Below are 19,678 nucleotides of genomic sequence, written 5' to 3' on the forward strand. Positions count from 1 at the left end.
AGTCCTCGCAGCAACCCCTGAGGCAGGTATCCCACTGTTCAGAGGAGAAGCCAGCTTGGAGAACCTGATTTACCTGATTGTGCCACCCAGAGTTGTCAGAGGTGGAGTCTGTCTGCCCTCCCAGGCCACTCCCCTATCTTTGGCCTCAGTCCCAGCATTCGCTTAGTTCTGGCTTGGGGCATTCTCCTGCCTGTGCTAGCTGGGGCCACCCCATCACTGTTCCATCCATAAAGCCTCGCAGGTGTCCTGCGCACTGGAAGGACTCTGTCAGTCAGGGGTGTCTGGGAAGCACCTCTCCTCCCAGGCCTTCCCCTCTCCTCCTTCCTGTGACTTCTCATTCCCTGAAGCTCCTGTATCTTTACCCTCCTGAAACCCTTTCTTCTTGGCACCTTTCTCTCCATGAGGCTCTTCCAAGAATGGGCAGGGGTGAGGAGACAAAGTGACAGACTCAGGGTTTGCAAGAGTGAAAGACACCTATTTAATGGCAAAATAGTAACGGAAAGCAGCACAAGTAAAACCCTCATTTTTCCTATTACAGATAAATCGCTTGAAAATCCAGTTTAATAAGATCCCGTTATCCCTCTGAACACCAACTTCCTGATCCTTATCCCTACTGCTGTCTTCATTCATACTCCTTTTCCATCTCATTTTCTGTTTTTTTCATTTCTCCTATTTCCCCAAATTGTGTTTTTCCCAGTTCTTCTGGGTCTCTTCTGCCCACTTCTGAAGGTTTATTTAGTTCTTCTGGTTCCTGTCTGCTGAACTCTCCTGAGAGTCTTTGGCCTAATTCTCCTGAAGGCCTCCTGTAAATTTCTCTTGACTCTCTTCTGCCAGCTTCTAGTAGCTTCCTGCCTGTTTCTCCTGATCTTGTGCCTAATTCTCCTGACAGGCCCTTGGCAACTTCTCCCAAATTGCTTCTGGCTTTTCCTGCTTCCACACTCTGCTTTCCGCTTGTTGTGCTCTGCAGAGCTCCCCCAAAAGCCTCATCGTCCTCATCCGTCTCTTTCTCATCCTCAATATGGTCCCACTGCTTCACCACCTTCTCAGGCTCATCTCTCACTCTCCTCATGTCCTTCTCTGTTATTATTCTATCTTCATACAGTAAAGCTTCTGAAAAATAAGAGAAAAGTGGGAAGAAAGATAAAAGTTTGTTCATGTCAGGCCGGGTGTGGTGGCTCATGCCTGTAATCTCAGCACTTCGGGAGGCTGAGGCAGGCAGATCCCTTGAGGCCAGGAGTTCCAGACCAGCCTGGGCGACACAGTGAGACCCTGTGTGTACTAAACAAAAATTAGCCAGCCATAGTGGTTGGCGCCTGTAGTCCCAGCTATCTGGAGGCTGAGGCAGAAGAATTGCTTGAGCCCAGGAGGTTAGAGCTGCGGTGAGCCAAAATCGAGCCACTGTACTCCAGCCTGGGTGATAGAGCGAGACCTGTCTCCAAAAAAGGAAAAAAAAAAAAGAAAGAAAGAAAGAAACTGTTCATCTCTGTGGAGGCCTGTGCTTTTGAGAGGCAGATGAAAGAAAGGTCCTGAGAATGACTGTTTTTGCTAGCTTTTTAAATTGGTGTTGACAGCACACCTTTCCAAAAGCAGAGAAAGGGAACCATCATTTACTGAGCCCAGCTCCGTCCTGCGCATCACGTGAGGGCTGTATAGCTTATCCCATCCGGACATCAGGAAAATGCGCACTGCCGTTGATTTGAGTTTGCAGTCAAGGGACCTGAGACTGATAGGAAAGAAATCACACGGCCGGGCGGCATGGCTCATGCCTGTAATCCCAACACTTTGGGAGGCCGAGGCGGGTGGGAGGCCAACAAGGTGAAACCCCGTCTCTACTAAAAATACAAAAATAAGCTGGGCGTGGTGGCGGGCGCTATAATCCCAGCTACTTGGGAGGCTGAAGCAGCAGAATCGCTTGAACCCAGAAGGCGGAGGTTGCAGTGAGCCAAGATCGTGCCATTGCACTCCAGTCTGGGCAACAAGAGCGAAACTCTGTCTCAAAAAAAAAAAAATTAGCCGGGAGTGGTGGCATGAGCCTGTAGTCCCAGCTACTCAGGAGGCTGAGGCACGAGAATCACTTGAACCTAGGAGGCAGAGGTTGTAGTGAGCTGAGATTGCAGCACTGCACTCCAGACTGGGCAACAGAGGGAGATTCTGTTTCAAAAAAAAAAAAAAAAAAAAGCCGCAGTGGCTCACGCCTGTAATCCCAGCACTTTGGGAGGCTGAGGTGGAGGTTGCAGTGAGCCGAGATTGCACCACTGCACTCCAGCCTGGATGACAGAACAAGACTCCGTTTCAAAAAAAAAAGAAAAAGAAATCACACAGTGGTCACACTGCAAGTAAGAAATGGCAGAGCCAGAATTTGAACCCAAGACAGTCTGACCCCAGAGCACCTTCTCTTTTCTCTACAAGAAATAGCATAGGTGCTGGCAAACGACAGAAGGGTTTTCTCCAGCATCTTCATTCTGACACATTCATTATTTGTTGGGAGGTTTCCTATGAAAATATAGGAAAAAACATAGGAAAAAAGATAGGTTTCCAATAAAGATATAAGCTGCTAACAAAAAAGTTCAGCTGATGAGTTATTTTACAGGCAAAGGGATCCTTGCTCCTAAATGTTGTTTTTTTTGTTTGTTTGTTTGTTTTTTAATCAGTTATGGAGAAAAGTTACATCCCCTTCTGCATCTCCCTTACGTTCTTCTCCTGGCAACCACTGAGGTGTCTGCAGAGGGTCTCCGGTCTCAGGGATCACAGCCCTTTGGAGGTGAAAACAGATGCAATGCTGCCACCTGCTGTTATGAGAGGGAAGTGCCCGGCAGTTCTCCAGGCACAAGGACGCAGGCCAAGGCAGGGAGATTGGGGTGTTGGCTGCTTCCCCGCAGTCTCTCTCCACAGCGGTTGCTCCTGTGGCTTCTCAGAGCAGCTCAAAGGGCATGTGGGGGCGGAGACAGAGCCCCTCTGAGGGGGTCCAGCCACCACAGAACAGGTGCTGGATAATAAAGGGCTGTCATCTGGCTGCTCAGGTGCCCAGAAACCTCCCGCTGCCCTACCTGGACCAGAGAGGATGTCAGCCTTGCAGCCTGGAGGGCTGCAGCCAAGAATCTGCACTGGGCTGTGGCCTCCCAGGCCCCCAGCCCCGGCTCTGTTCACCACAGTCTGGCTGGAGTCAGAGCTCCGGAGACTGGGGCAGGAAAAGGCTGTCTGTGTCACTAGAAACAGTGTGGCACCGGCCGACGCATGGCTTCTAGAGCAGATCGCCCAAGACTGAAAACCACTGTAGCCTCTGACCCCTCTGCCTCCATGTCCTCCATAAAGTCAAGCTAATAACACTTCCTTCATAGTGTTCCTCAACGGATACGGGTAGGATGAGTCCATGCGCACCAAGCCTTTGGAAGAATGCCTGGCCTGCAGAAAACATGAATGGGGGTCGGCTACTGCGCTTAACACCTCTGCTCCTCTAGGCCCCTCTCCAGTGGGATAGGGCTGCTCAGCCATCTTCTGCTTCTCCTTCCCTCACTCCCACCCTGCAGGAAAGGAGAGCCCAAAGGCAGGGGCCAAAGGCCTCTTTACTCCCTGGAGACCTTGTGAGAAAGAATGTGGTAAGGCACAGCTGCCAGGCAGCCTCTGCACCTCGTGTCCCTCTGCACCTGCCCATCACACTGCTGGCCCGAGAGCAGCACCGTAGTGGGGAGAGTGGGGCCCCAAGTCACCCCTCCCTAGCTACATGACTCTGACAGAGCACTCACCTCACTCAGCCTCCGTTTCCCCCCATAGCACCTACACCTCCTAGCGGGGTAAAGACCAACAAGATCACTCCTGTCTGGTGCTTAACCCAGTGCCCGGCACTCAGTAAGAGCCCCCAAAGGGTAGCTACTGTTATTCTGTCTCTGTGCCTTTGGTCCTGCTGTTCCCTGCTGGAAATGCCTTTCTTCTCCCACCTCTCTCCTGGAAAACTCCTGGGCATCTTTTGGAGTTGGAGGTAGATGATTCTTCCTCGTCGAAGACTCCTCTGCCTCCCCAGAGGAGCCCGCGTCCCGTTGCACGCACCCTCATGGCAGCACACCTCCACCTCGGTGTAGCACCTGCATGCAGGAGCCCAGCAGCTGACAACTCCACTGGTCAGCCTTGCCCAAAGGGCCATGGGCTCCTCCAGGGCAGGGATGTGCCTCTGTCTTCCCAGAATCTAACAACTTCCAGGTACATGACAAGTGCTCAACATATACTTGATGAATCAGTTGAAGAGAGAAATGAGTGCGCTCTGGGGTCAGACAGTCCAGCCCATGGTGGCCTGAAACCTCGCCCTCTACTGCCCCAGAGATAGGCTAGGGCTGCTGGTAGCACTGAAATCAGAATCCATGGTGGGCAGTGCCAAGCTCCCAGACGGGGGAGCTGCTGTCACGTGTGTCTCGGACTAGAGGAAGAGAAAGCAGAGAGAGAATGCTGAAGTTGCCTTTTCAGAGTTCAGGAACTCACCTCCCTCGCTCTTTTCTTTGAGATTCTCCATGTAGTTGGTTTTCCTCAATTCTCCGATGATACCCTTGTTGGCATCGTCCAAGGCCTGTGGATGGTAGAGGGAGCTTAACCCGTGTTTGGCACCTACACCATTAATTTTCCCCACCCAGATCAATCCCAGAAGGCAGGGCTCTAGTGGGAACCTGCCACCCTCGGTTTCCCTCTGGCCCCTCCGATGACCCCTACCCTCAGATTAATCTACACCGACTCAGAATGATCCACACCAACTTGTGTCTGAGAGATACATGACTGCGAGTCAGTCAAACGCGTTTCTCTTGGGCTTAGGCATGTATTGGGAGTTGTGTCTATCTACTCATTTCTACCTTTAGATGAACCACCTAAAGCTGCTTTTAGCTTCAGTCAATGCAAAAAGACAATCCAAACCTGCAAGCACTCAGCAAGCCAGCACTGAAGGGACCCAGAAACACACCCAGGTGACAGGACTGCCTTCAGAAGGGCCTTCTAGGATGTCTGCAGTTTCCCCAACTCGAGTGTGCGATCCCTAGAGGCCTGGAGCTCGGCCTGTGAGCCTCTGGAGGGCAGGTCTTGCCTTCTTGCTCAGAGCAGGCCTGTGGCTGGCACTGACAGTGTCTCCCGAGCAGCTCCAGGGCCTGGATGCACTCTCTTGTGGTGTTGGTCTGCTCACCCCCGGCCCCCCAACTGTGAACCTTCCTACCTGGAGTTGCCAGTCCAGGAGGGTGAGGGGTCAGGGGTCTGGTCCCATGAGGAGTCACTGAGAGTCACAGGGACCTTCTCTCTGCCCCTAACCCTTCAAAACCACTGCCTAGCCTTCAAGGTGACCTCAAATCCTCCTTGTTGGAAAGCCTCCAGCTCTGCCTCCCAGCGGAGGCTCTCTCACTCTGAATTCTCCTAGTCCCCTATGGCGCTGGTCATGAACCAGGGTTTGTGCTTTGTTTTTTTTTGAGACCGAGTCTTGCTCTGTCGCCCAGGCTGGAATGCAGTGGCACCATCTCTGCTCACTACAAGCTCCGCCATTCTCCTGCCTCAGCCTCCCGAGTAGCTGTTTTTTTTTTTTTTAAGAGACAGGGTCTTCCTATGATGCCCAGGCTGGTCTAGAACTCCTGGACCCAAGTGATCCTCCCACCCTCAGCCTCCCAAAGTGCTGGGATGACAGGTGTGAGCCCCTGTGTCTGGCCTTTTACTGTAATCTTCTTGTGGGCCAGGACCATGGCCGTACACCTTTGGGCTTGGCAGCCTGGAGCCAATCTACACTCAGTGAATATTTCCTGAACTGAACGGCCATGCTCTCTGTCTGCAGGGCGATCACACGGAAGTATGTGGCGCATGGCACATCTGGCAGGGCTGCAGTGAGGTGGGTGCTCTTTGCCTGGAAGCCAGAGCTGGGGACATGGCGTATACGACGAGGATGACAATGTGCTAGGCCTGGGCTCCCCTGGGCCGTGTGGTGGCAGAGGATAGACTGCGCCTGCTGGGGTCTTTTGGGTATGATTGCTCTGCTCTGAGAGGGCAGTGTTAGCCTCACCACAGTCCTCACAAACAGCTCACCATGAACCTGCCTCCCAAAAGACAGAGGGGATCCGGTCACTTCTCTGCTGTCCACAGCCCTTCAAGTCCAGGCTGGTGTGCTGTCTGGGGCTTTGTCACCCCACCCCCGCCATTGGGAACCCCCAAGCTCTTGGACCCAGGCCAGGATCTCTCTTCTGCCGGCCACCGGCCCTCAGCGCCGGCCTCCCACGTCTTCAGTGCACTTGCACCTCCTCGGCCTGGCCAGCTCTGCTATCCTAGTCCTTCAGAGCACAGCATGAGGTCTTCCTCCAACTGGGAGTGTCCTGAGCCTTCGCTTCTCAGGGTCCCTGCTCCCTTTGCCCAGGGCCTACAGACCCCAGGCTGGTCCCTGAGGCCATGCCCCTTTGCTGCCCACAAGTTATGCAATCTGGTTTCTTTCAATCATGGCACAAGCTCCCCGAGGACAGGGGCTTCATTTACTTCACTCCAGCAGATACTTCCTGGGGTCCAGCTGTGTGTCAGTGGTGCTCTGGAATTTGGCTATGGGAAGAAGGGCTTAGGGAAGCTGTCTGGTCAGCAGCGGGAGGAAGAGGCCTGGGTGAGTGCGCACCTGTGAGGTTGGTGTGCAGACTTTACTGGGTTTGTGCGTCTGTCTACCTGGATGCACTGGGAGTGGGTGGGATGGAGGAGCCCAGACCACCTCCAAGTTTCTCCTCTGGTCTCTGCCTCCTGACACAGTGTAGGCCAGGCCAGCACTATTCAACAGAAATTTCTGTGACAATGGGAATATTCTAGATCTGTATTACGTAGCACCCATAGGCCACAGGTGGCTGGTTTTTTTTTTTTTTTTTTTGAGACGGAGTCTTGCTCTGTTGCCCAGGCTGGAATGCAGTGGCAAGATCTTGGTTCACAGCAACCTCCACCTCTCAGGTTCAAGCGATTGTCCTGCTTCAGCCTCTCAAGTAGCTGGGACTACAGGCGTGCGCCATCACACCTAATTTTTTGTATTTTTAGTAGAGACAATGTTGGCCAGGATGGTCTCAATCTCCTGACCTTGTGATCCACCAGCCTCGGCCTCCCAAAGTGTTGGGATTACAGGCGTGAGCCATCACACCCGGCCTCACATGTGGCTATTAATGACTTGAAATGTGGCTAGTGTGGCTGGGTGCAGTGGCTCACGCCTGTAATCTCAGCACTTTGGGAGGCCAAGGCGGATGGATCACGAGGTCAGGAGTTCAAGACCAGCCTGGCCAAGATGGTGAAACCCCGTCTCTACTAATAATACAAAAAAATTAGCTGGGCATGGTGGCACATGCCTGTAATTCCAGCTACTCCGGAGGCTGAGGCAGAGAACTGCTTAAACCTAAAGGGGTGGAGGTTGCAGTGAGCCGAAATCGCGCCACTGCACTCCAGCCTGGGTGACAGAGCGAGACTCCGTCTCAAAAAAAAAAAAAAAAAAAGCCAGGCGCGGTGGCTCAAGCCTGTAATCCCAGCACTTTGGGAGGCTGAGACGGGCGGATCACGAGGTCAAGAGATCGAGACCATCCTGGTTAACACGGTGAAACCCCGTCTCTACTAAAAAATACAAAAAACTAGCCGGGCGAGGAGGCGGGCGCCTGTAGTCCCAGCTACTCGGGAGGCTGAGGCCGGAGAATGGCGTGAACCCTGGAGGCGGAGCTTGCAGTGAGCTGAGATCCAGCCACTGCACTCCAGCCTGGGCGACAGAGCTACACTCCGCCTCAAAAAAAAAAAAAAAAAAAAAAAAAAAAGAAATGTGGCTAGTGTGACTGATAATTTTACTTTTTTTTTTTTTTTTTGAGACAGAGTCTCGCTCTGTTGCCTAGGCTGGAGTGCAATGGCATGATCTTGGCTCATGCAACCTCCACTTTCCAGGTTCAAGCGATTCTTCTGTCTCAGCCTCCCAAGTAGTTGGGACTACAGGTGTGTGCCACCATACCCAGCTAATTTTTTGTATTTTTAATACAGATGGGGTTTCACCATGTTGGCCAGGCTGGTCTCAAACTCCTGACAAGTGATCTATTCACCTGGGGCTCCCAAAGTGCTGGGATTACAGGCATAAGCCACCACGCCCAGCCTAGTTTTAATTAACTTTACTCTAAGTAGCCACACGTGGCTAGCAGCTGCCTCCTTGAGCAATGGAAGTCTAGGCAATTACAAGTGCACAATGTGGACTTTGATGGGGGACATATCGAGGCTGTGAAAGCCAGATGTGAGGGCTCCTCACCCAGACTGAGTGGTCAGAGAAGGCCGCCTCGAAGAGGGGACATCTAACCTGAAACCTAAAGGTTGAGTGGGAGTTAGCCAGGTGAAGGAGGTGGGAAGGGAAGGTTTAGAATATTCCAGGCAGAGATAACAGCATATGTTATGAGGCATAAGAAAGCTGTTCAGGCCGGGTATGGTGGCTCACACCTGTAAACTCAACACTTTAAAAGGCTGAGATAGGAGGATTGTTTGAGCTCAGGAGCTCAAGACCAGCCTGGGCAATATAGTGAGACCTCATCTCTACAAAAAATAAAATTTAAAAATATCAGCCAGGCACGGTGGCCCACACCTGTAGTCCCAGATACTTATCTCTTGAGCCCAGAGATCAAGGCTGCAGTGAGCTGTGGTCACACCACTGCACTCTAGCCTGGGTGACAGAGCAAGACCTTGTCTCAAAAAAAAAAAAAAAAAAAAGAAAGAAAGAAAAAGAAAAGAAAAAAGAAAGCCTGTTTAAGAAGACAGGAAGCTGGTATTGGCTGGAGCTGGAATACAAGGTGATGGGCGCTGGGGACTGGCCAGCAGGAAGGCTGGAGAGGCCCACAAGGGAGAGCTTACCCAATGCCTTCCTGCCCCTGAGAGGAAAAGTCAGGAACAGAGACACCCAGGCAGCAATAAAGGGTTTAGGCAAGAGAATGACGAAATCACACTAGATTTCTTGTCTCCTGGAAGAGGTAGTATTTTTCAAACTTCCAAGTCCTAACGTCAATTTAGACCAGGGGTCCCCAACCCCTGGGCCACTGACTGGTCCATGGCCTGTTAGGAACCGGGCCACACAGCAGGTGAGTGGAGGGTGGGCAAGTGAGCATGACGCTGTCAGATCAGTGGCGGCATTAGATTCTCATAGGAGGGAGACCCCTATTGTGAACTGCACGTGTGAGGGATCTACGATGCATGCTCCTCATGAGAATCTAATGTCTGGCCGGGCGCGGTGGCTCAAGCCTGTAATCCCAGCACTTTGGGAGGCTGAGACGGGTGGATCACAAGGTCAGGAGATCGAGACCATCCTGGCTAACACAGTGAAACCCTGTCTCTACTAAAAAAAATACAAAAAACTAGCCGGGCGAGGTGGCGGGGGCCTGTAGTCCCAGCTACTCGGGAGGCTGAGGCAGGAGAATGGTGTGAACCTGGGAGGCGGAACTTGCAGTGGGCCGAGATCCGGCCACTGCACTCCAGCCCCTGCGACAGAGCGAGACTCTGTCTCAAAAAAAAAAAAAAAAAGAGAATCTAATGTCTGATGATCTGAGGTGGAACAGTTTCATCCCGAAACCATTTCCCCCGCTACCAATCCATGGAAGAATTGTCTTCCACAAAACTGGAGCCTTGTGCCAAAAAGCTGGGGGACTGCTGATGAAAGAAAATGAGAGCTGGGTACAGTGGCTCAGTCCCAGCACTTTGGAAGCCCAAGGCAGGAGGATCACTTGAGTCCAAGAGTTTGAGACCAGCCTGGCTAACAGAGTAAGACCCTAAGTCTACAAAAAATAAAAAAATTAGCCCCCAGCATGGTGACATGCATCTGTATTTCCATCTAGATGGCAGGCTAAGGTGTGAGGATTGCCTCGGCCCAGGAGGTCAAGGCTACAGTAAGCTATGCTCTCACCACTGCACTAAGCCTGTGTGACAGAGAGACACTATCTAAAAAAAATAAAAGTAAAAAGAAAAAGAAAATAAGAAAATAAGAAAATAAGGTTAGGCACGGCCGGGCGTGGTGGCTCAAGCCTGTAATCCCAGCACTTTGGGAGGCCGAGACAGGCGGATCACGAGGTCTGGAGATCAAGACCAACCTGGCTAACATGGTGAAACCCCGTCTCTACTAAAAAAAATACAAAAAACTAGCCGGGCGAGGTGGCGGGCGCCTGTAATCCCAGCTACTCGGGAGGCTGAGACAGGAGAATGGCGTAAACCCGGGAGGCGGAGCTTGCAGTGAGCGGAGATCCGGCCACTGCACTCCAGCCTGGGCGACAGAGCGAGACTCCCTCTCAAAAAAAAAAAAAAAGAAAATAAGGTTAGGCACAGTGGCCCATGCCTGTAATCCCAGCACTTTGGCAGGCCAAGGCAGGAGAATCATTTGAGGCCAAGAGTTTGAGACTAGCCTGGCCAATATACTGAGACTCCATCTCTACTTATTTATTTATTTAGAGACAGGGTCTTGCTCTGTCACCAGGCTGGAGTGCAGGGATGAGATCACTCCTTGTTACAGCCTCAACTTTTCAAGCTTGAGTGGTCCTCCCACCTCAGCCTTCCAAGTGGCTGGAACTATAGGCGTATGTCACCACACCCGGCTAACTTTTTTTGTTTTTTAGAGATAGGGTTTTGCCATGTTACCGAGTCCCAGCAACACAGGTGGGTCCCAGGCCAGGTCCCACCATGCCTGGCCCTGTCTCTATTTAAAAAAAGAAAAAAAAAAAAAAAAAAAGCCGAGCATGGTGGTTCACACCAGTAATCCCATCACTTTGGAAGGCCGAGGTGGGCAGATCACCTGAGGTCAGGAGTTTGAGACCAGCCTGGCCAACATGGCTAAACCCCATCTCTATTAAAAATACAAAAATTATGGCCAGGCGCGGTGGTTCACACCTATAATCCCAGCACTTTGGGAGGCCTAGGCGGACAGATCATTTGAGGTCAGGAGTTCCAAACCAGCCTGGCCAACATGGTGAAACCCTATCCCTACTAAAAATACAAAAATTAGCTGGGCGTGGTGGCGGGGGGCGCCTGTAATCCCAGCTACTCGGGAGGGCAGGTGAATCGTTTGAACCCGGGAGGCGGAGGTTGCAGTGAGCCGAAATCAAACCATTGCACTCCAGCCTGGGTGGCAGGCGAGATTCAGTCTCAAAAAAAAAAAAAAAAAAAGGCCAAGCACAGTTTACACCTGTAATCCCAGCACATTGGGAGGCTGAAGAAGAGGGTGGATTGCCTGAGCTCAGGAGTTCAAGACATAGCGAGACCTCATCTCCACAAAAAAACTTTAAAATGAAGCAGGAGGATAACTTGAACCCAGGAGGTCGAGGCTGCAATGAGCCATAATACTGCCACTGCATTCTGATCTGGCCAACGGGAGTAAGACCCCGTCTCAGTAATAAATAAATAATAAGAAAACAGAATGCAATAGGAAATATCAGCATGCAGAGTACATAGCAGAGGTAAATAGATTTTGTAAAATTTTTGTTTCTGGGCTGGGCACGGTGGCTTACGCCTATAATCCCAGCATTTTGAGAGGCCGAGGTGGGCAGATCACGAGGTCAGGAGATCAAGACCATTCTGGCTAACACAGTGAAACCCTGTCTCTACTAAAAATACAAAACATTAGCCAGGCATGGTGGCGGGCACCTGTAGTCCCAACCACTCGGGAGGCTGAGGCAGGAGAATGACGTGAACCCGGGAGGCAGAGCTTGCAGTGAACTGAGATCATGCCACTGCACTCCAGCCTGGGCGACAGAGTGAGACTCTGTCTCAAAAAATAAAATAAAATAAGTAAATAAATATAAATAAATAAATAAATTTGTTTCTGATTTTTGTTTGTTTTTCAAATAAAACTGTGTCCTGGGTTACTATACAAACTGATGGCAATAGCAGGCACTTCGAAGCCATTACCCCATCTAGAGTGTGTCCTACAGTTGGTGGATAATAAACGGCTGTGGGGCCGCGCATAGTCGCTCACGCCTGTAATCCCAGCACTTTTGGGGAGGCCGAGGCAGGTGGATAACCTGAGGTCAGGAGTTCGAGACCAGCCTGGCCAACATGGAGAAACCCTGCCTCTACTAAAAATACAAAAATTAGCCGGGCCTGGTAGCATGCACCTGTAATCCCAGCTACTTGGGAGGTTGAGGCAGAAGAATTGCTTGGACTTGGGAGGTGAAGGCTGCAGAGAGCCAAGATCATGCCATTACACTCCAACCTGGGCAACAGAGCAAGATTCCATCTCAAAAAAAAAAAAAAAAAAAAAAAAAAACCCGACTCTGGAATGGCCACCCACGCAGGCCGAGGGGGAACTGAAGGCCTGACCACCCGACCCCACTCCCAACACCCGAAGCCCGGCAGGTGGAAAGGCTCACGCTGATGATGGCCTGCTGCGCCTCATTGTTATGCACAAGCTTCGCTCTCTCCAGGGCCTTCTCAAAATTGTTCACGGCTGACTCAAAGTCTCTCAGCTTCACTGGAGAGCAAGGGGAGAAGGCACAACACAGGTAAAGTGTGACTATGTGTGGGGCGTGATGGAGCCTCTGGCTGCTCGAGCACTGCCAGGGCCCATCAGAAGCTTGTGTGAGCTGTTGTCCATCCCAGGCCCCAGGGAAGCATCACTGAGCTGCTCAGCACCATCCCTTCCACCGTGTTCCTGGGCTGTGTCACCACTGAGAACCAGGGCTGAGGAACCTGGGCCTTGGGTTTCAGGTCATTCAAAGGGGTTGGTTAGAGAAGGGGACTGTGGTGCAGTCTAGTGCACACATCATGTGTCTCTAGAGTGGAGGAGAAAAACCGCATCCTGCTCCATCTTTAGATTGTTCCGGAAGAGGAAATTCTTTTGGTGTTTTTTTTTTTTTGAGACAGTTTCACTCTTGTTGCCCAGGCTGGAGTGCAATGGTGCGATGTCGGCTCACTGCAACCTCTGCCTCCCAGATTCAAGCGATTCTTCTGCCTCAGCCTCCCGAGTAGCTGGGATTATAGGCATGTGCCACCACAACTGGCTAATTTTTTTTTTTCTTTTTTTTGAGACAGAGTTTCACTCTTGTTGCCCAGGCTAGGGTGCGGTGGCACAATATCGGCTCACTGCAAGCTCCACCTCCCGGGTTCACACTATTCTTCTGCCTCGGCCTCCTGAGTAGCTGAGACTACAGGCGCCTGCCACCATGCCTGGCTAATTTTTTGTATTTTTAGTAGAGATGGGGTTTCACCGTATTAGTCAGGATGGTCTCGATCTCCTGACCTTGTGATCCTCCTGCCTTGGTCTCCCAAAGTGCTGGGATTACAGGCGTGAGCCACCGCGCCCAGTCTAATTTTGTTTTTTCAGTAGAGATGAGGTTTTGTCATGTTGATCAGGCTGGTCTCAAATCCTGACCTCAGGTGATCTGCCTGCCTCGGCCTCCCAAAGTGCTGGGATTACAGGTGTGCCACCGCTCGGCCAGAAATTCTTTTTTTTTTTTTTTTTTTTGAGACGGAGTCTCGCTCTGTCGCCCGGGCTGGAGTACAGTGGCCGGATCTCGGCTCATTGCAAGCTCCGCTTCCCGGGTTTACGCCATTCTCCTGCCTCAGCCTCCCAAGTAGCTGGGACTACAGGCGCCCGCCACCTCGCCCGGCTAGTTTTTTGTATTTTTTTTAGTAGAGACGGGGTTGAAATTCATATTTTTTAAATGGTCATTCACTTTTTTCAAAAATGATATGCAGACCAAACAAAGCATGGATGGCTGGATGCAATCCATAGGCCAGCTGCTGGAACCTCAGCTGTCTTGAGTCCAGGCTCTACTCAGGTACAATCTGAACCCATAGAAAAAGTGGCTCATCTGGGCTCTCCATGCCAATTAGTGCTGGAGCTGGGACTGAAATGATTAACAGATTGAGTGACTGATTTGAGTCCTCAGAGCTTCATTTCATTTTCAAAAATTAAATATATAGGTCAGGCCGGGCGTGGTGGCTCACACCTGTAATCCCAGCACTTTGGGAGGCCAAAGCGTAAATCAAAGGCAGGCGGATTGCTTGAGGTCAGGAGGAGTTTGAGACCAGTCTGGCCAACATTGTGAAACCCGGTCTCTACTAAAAATACAAAAATTAGCCAGGCATGGCGACTGTAAACCCAGCTACTCTGGAGGCTGAGGCACAAGAATTGCTTGAACCCAGGAGGCAGAGGTTGCAGTGAGCCGAGATCGCGCCATTGCACTCCAGCCTGGATGACAGAGTAAGACTGTCTCAAAAAAATTAATTAATTGAAAATGCATACATACATATATACACACATACATAGGCCAGGTGCGGTGGCTCAAACCTGTAATCCCAGCACTTTGGGAGGCTAACACAGGCAGATCACTTGAACCAGGAGTTCAAGACCAGCCTGGGCAACATAGTAAGACCCCATCTCTACCAAAAATACAAAATTAGCTGGGTGTGGGGCCGCATGCATGTAGTCCCAGCTACTCGGGAGGCTGAGATGGGAGGATCCCTTGAGCCCGGAAGGTCAACGGATCTTCAGGTCAGTGAGCCCAGATTGCACTGCTGCACTCCAGCCTGGGTGATGGAGTGAGACCCTGCCTCAAAATATATATATATATATATAAAATTAAATTAATAGAGACAGGGTCTCACCATGTTGCCCAGCCTGGTCTCGAACTCCTGGCCTCAAGCAATCCTCTACCTTGGCCTCCCAAAGTGCTGGGATTACAGGTGTGAACCTCCCTGCCTGGCCAAGAGCTTCATAAAGGAGAAAGTGCTTACCAGCCAAGGTCTTCACAAACCACTGCTTTCTTTTACAATTGAGTATATCCAAGATCTATCCTCCTCCTAAGCACTGCTTTGAGACCCATGGGGAAAATAAGCCCTTGTGCTCATAAGTCAGACTTTAAAAGGCCATTACAGCCAGTTACGGTGTCTCACACCTGTAATCCCAACAATTTGGGAGGCTGAGACAGGCAGATCAGGTCAGGAGATCGAGATCAGCCTGGCCAACACGGTGAAAGCCCATCTCTACTAAAAATACAAAAATTAGCCAGGCATGGTGGTGGATGCACGTAATCCCAGCTACTTGGGAGGCTGAGGCAGAAGAATCACTTGAAATTGGAAGGCGGAGGTTGCACTGAGCTGAGATTGCACCACTGCACTCCAGCCTGGGTGAAAGAGTGAAACTCTCTCTCAAAAATAAATAAATAAAATTAAATAAAAGGCTATTACACTTGGCCAGACACAGTGGCTCATACCTGTAATCCCAGCACTTTGGGAGGCCAAGGTGGGAGCACTGCTTGAGCTCAGGAGCTCCAGAACAGCCTAGGCAACATAGGGAGACCCTGTTTCTACCAAAAAAAAAAAAAAAATTTGCCAGGCATGGTGAAATGCACCTGTGGTCCCAGCGACTTGGGACACTGAGGAGAGAGAATCACTGGAGCCTGGGAGGTTGAGGCTGCAGTGAGCCATGAATGCAGGGATGTGACACTGCACTAAAATATGGGTGATAACGCAAGACTCTATCTCAAAAAAAAAAAAAAAAAAAAAAAAAAAAAACACTTGAAAGAAAATTTAAACATAATTCTGAAAATATGTGGAGTCACAGTATTCCTTCCAAGACCAGTGGGACTCTGACATTAAAGGTCTGCAGAGGAGTCACATGCTTATTCAAGAGCGTAACTCATTCAGGACTATTCTTTCATTCTTTCTCTTTGCTTTTTTTTTTTTTTTTTTTTTTTTTTTGAGTGAGGGTCAGGGTCTTGTTCTGTATCCCAGGCTGGAATGCAGTGGTATGATCATAGTTCACTGCAGTCTCAACCTGGGCTCAGGCAATCCTTCCACCTCAGCCTCCCAAATATTTGGGATCACAGGTGCCTGCCACCACACTCAGCTAATTTTTTTTTTTTTTTCACAGTCGCCTGGACTGGAGTACAGTGGCGCAATCTCAGCTCACTGCAACCTCCGCCTCCCAGGTTCAAGCAACTCTCCTGCCTCAGCCTCCCAAGTAGCTGGAATTACAGGCGTGCGCCACCACGCCCAGCTAATTTTTTGGATTTTTAGTAGAGATGGGGTTTCACTATGTTGGCCAGGCTGGTCTTGAACTCCTGACCTTGTGATCTGCCCACCTCGGCCTCCCAAAGTGCTGGGATTACAGGCATGGGCCACTGTGCCTGGCCCTAATTTTTTATTTTTTGTAGAGATGCAGTCTCTTTATGTTGCTTTATTTTTTGTAAAGATGAGATCCCCCTATGTTGTCCAGGCTGGTATCAAACTCCTGGGCTCAACCAATCCTCCCACCTTGGCCTCCCAAAGTGCCAGGATTACAAGTGTGAGCCACTGTGCCCAGGATAATTTTTTTCTTTTTTTTTTGAGACAGAATCTCGTTCTTTCACCCAAACTGGAGTGCAGTGGCACAATCTGGGCTCACTGCAACCTCTGCCTCCCGGGTTCAAGCAGTTCTCCTGCCTCAGCCTCCTGAGTAGCTGGGACCACAGGTGTGTGCCACCACACCCAGCTAATTTTTGTATTTTTACTAGAGATGAGGTTTCATCTTGTTGGTCAGACTGGTACCAAACCCCTGACCTCAGGTGATCCACCTGCCTTGGCCTCCCAAAGTGCTGGGATTACATGTGTGAGCCACCGCACCTGGCCCCAGTCTAATTTTTAACTGAATATGTAATTTAAAGTTATCTCAATGTGACAGGAAAATCACTTGACCCCGGGAGGCAGAGGATGCAATGAGCCAAGATCGTGCCACTGCACTCCAGTCTGGGCGACAGAGTGAGACTCCTTCTCAAAAAAATAAATAAATAAAGTTCAGCAGCTAGTAAGGATAAAGTTCAATGAGTTTTAGAAAATTTACAGAGTTGAGGCCGGGCCTCCCAAAGTGCTGGGATTACATGCGTGAGCCACCGCGCCTGGCCCCAGCCTAATTTTTAACTGAATATGTAATTTAAAGTTATCTCAATGTGACAGGACAATCACTTGACGCCGGGATGCAGAGGTTGCAGTGAGCTAAGATCGCGCCACTGCACTCCAGCCTGGGCGACAAAAAAAAAAAAAAAAAAAAAAAAGGTTCCCTCATGGGGCTTGGAGAGTCTACTGAACCTCTCTGTGCCTCAGTTTCCCTATCTCTAAAATGAAGATGATGATAATGCCTACATCATAATGATTCAATACAAGAATGCTGGCTGGGTGTGGTGGCTCATGCCTATAATCCCAGCACTTTGGAAAGCTGAGACGGATGGATCACCTGATATCAGGAGTTCGAGAACAGCCTGACCAACATGGTGAAACCCCATCTCTATTAAAAATACAAAAATTAGCCAGGCGTGGTGGTGTGTGCCTGTAATCCCAGCTACTCTGGAGGCTGAAGCAGGAGAATTACTTGAACCCAGGAGGCCGAGGTTGCAGTGAGCCAAGATCGTGCCACTGTACTCTAGCCTGGGTGACATAGCGAGACTTCGTCTCAAAAAACAAAACAGGGCCAGGCACGGTGGCTCATGCCTGTAATCCTAGCACTTTGGGAGGCCGAGGCAGTTGGATCACCTGAGGTCAAGAGTTTGAGACCACCCTAGCCAACATGGTGAAACCCTGTCTCTACTAAAAACACAAAATATTAGCCAGGCATGGTGGCAGACGCCTGTAATCCCAGCTACTCGGGAGCCTGAGGCAGGAGAATCACTTGAACCTGGGTGGCGGCGGTTGCAGTGAGCCGAGATCACACCACTGCACTCCATCCTGGGCAACAGCAGCGAAACTCCATCTCAAAAACAAAACAAAACAAAACAAACAAAAAAAAGTACCAAAGCAGAAGGAAAGTGGCTCAATACATGGGCTCTGTTGTGAGGATGACATGCTGTGTGGGTGTGCAGCTGAGCTCCTCAAGGGCAGAGGTAGGCTCAAGGTGCCCCAAGCTCTAACCAAGCTTTGCTTAATGTAGGCACTCACCACGTGCTGGTCAAAATGGGGTGGCTTATCCCCACTCTCAGAACAATCTGGGAAGGAAAAACACTGGGATGGTAAACTCAGTCCACAGGACTCCTAGCCCTGGTGTGAGCCGGGCCTGAAGGCTGGGAAAGGTAGGGTGGTCATCTCTGAGCCCATACCTTGTGCCTGGGCCACCAGAACACTGGCATTCAGTTGCCACTCGATGTCCCCTTCCTCCTCGGCACACTCCTGGGACTTCTCGCCATAATTCTGGGCCTGCCAGGCCTGGTCCAGCTCCAAGTAGCAGCGGCCAATCTCATGGAACAGCCAGGTCTTCTCCAGGGTGGTTTTTGCCAGAGGGATCTTTTCTTCCCACCTGGGGACATGAAGAACAAGGGCCAGCTTCATCCCCCAAAACCATGCACTAGGCCACAGGATGCCAAGGCTTCCTGCTGGGTGGCGGAATAAAACTTGTTCTCCAACTACCAGTTCTTTTAGATACAAGGGTGGAGTTCATAAGCATAACGATATTTTAAGACTACTGAGACTATTTTGGTAACATCTATGGAACATGGAATTTAATACAACAGTTGAGGCTGGCGTGGTGGCTCATGTCTCTAGCACTTTGGGATGCTGAAGTGGGCAGATCATCTGAGGTCAGGAGATCGAAACCAGCCTAGCCAACATGGCAAAACCCTCTCTCTACTAAAAATACAAAAATTAGCCAGGCATGGTGGCAGGCGCCTGTAGCCCCAACTACTCAGGAGGCTGAGGCAGAAGAATAACTTGAACCTGGGAGGTGGAGGTTGCAGTAAGCCAAGACTACGCCACTTCACTCCAAGACTGGGTGACAGAGCAAGACCCCATCTCAACACACACACACATACACACAACACAAATAATGTTTAAGAATATTACCAAGTATGGTGGCTCATTCCTGTAACCCCAGCACTTTGGGAAGCCAAGGCGGGTGGACTGCTTAAGCCAAGGAGTTCGAGCCTGGGCAACATGGCAAAACCTCATCTCTACAAAAAATTACAAAAATTAGCCAGGCACAGTGTGTTAGCCAGGATGGTCTCGATCTCCTGACCTCATGATCTGCCCGTCTCTGCCTCCTAAAGTGCTGGGATTATAGGCATAAGCCACCGCGCCCGGCCTTTTTCTTTTTTGATGGAGTCTCACTCTGTCACCCAGGCTGGAGTGCAATGGTGCAATCTCAGCTCCCTGCAACCTCTGCCTCCCCGGGTTTAAGTGATTCTCCTGCCTCAGCCTCCTGAGCAGCTGGGATTACAGGCACGCACCACCACGCCCAGCTAAATTTTGTATTTTTAGTAGAGATGGGGTTTCACCATGTTGACTAGGATGGTCTCAATCTGTTGACCTCATGGTCTGCCCACCTCAGCCTCCCAAAGTGCTGGGATTACAGGCGTGAGCCACAGGGCCCGGCCCTGGCCTAGCTTTTTAATAAACTTCCACTCCTCATTCAAATTCTTTCTTTTGAGGAGGCAAGAATTGAGGTTGCTGCAGACCTGTACAGATTCACTGCCAATAACTTGGGATATCTTCCACCGGTAACATGTGGTCTACGCTGGAGTGCAGTAGTGTGTAGTGTGATCATGTCTCACTGCAGCCTCAACCTCCCAGGCTCATGTAATCCTCCCACCTCAGCCTCCCAAGTAGCTGGGACCACAGGCACAGGACAGTATGCCCGGCTAATTTTTTTTTTTTTTTTTTTGTAGAGAGGGAGTCTTCCTATGTTGCCCAGGCTGGATTCTTTTTTTTTTTTTTTTTTTTTTTGAGACGGAGTCTTGCTCTGTCGCGCAGGCTG

At 50.5% G+C, this 19,678-nt stretch overlaps 1 protein-coding gene across 2 annotated transcripts in view; it reads right to left on the minus strand.

Moving 5' to 3' along the window:
* Positions 1 to 459: 459 nt before the first annotated feature.
* ODAD4 (outer dynein arm docking complex subunit 4) overlaps positions 460 to 19,678 on the minus strand; it is a 40,705-nt gene continuing 21,486 nt past the window's right edge. The window contains exons 9-12 of one of the 2 annotated variants that reach the window (XM_037993555.2): positions 18,030 to 18,226; positions 12,330 to 12,430; positions 4,471 to 4,555; positions 460 to 1,110 (exon numbers count right to left, since the gene is read on the minus strand). In XM_037993555.2, coding sequence (XP_037849483.1) covers positions 623 to 1,110; positions 4,471 to 4,555; positions 12,330 to 12,430; positions 18,030 to 18,226 — 871 coding nt within the window. In that variant the 3' untranslated portion in view covers positions 460 to 622. The remainder of the gene's footprint in view (positions 1,111 to 4,470; positions 4,556 to 12,329; positions 12,431 to 18,029; positions 18,227 to 19,678) is intronic. The other variant, XM_037993559.2, reaches the window with a different exon arrangement.

Source organism: Chlorocebus sabaeus, chromosome 16 (genome assembly GCF_047675955.1).
Source record: "Chlorocebus sabaeus isolate Y175 chromosome 16, mChlSab1.0.hap1, whole genome shotgun sequence".
In the NCBI taxonomy this organism is placed as follows: domain Eukaryota; kingdom Metazoa; phylum Chordata; class Mammalia; order Primates; family Cercopithecidae; genus Chlorocebus; species Chlorocebus sabaeus.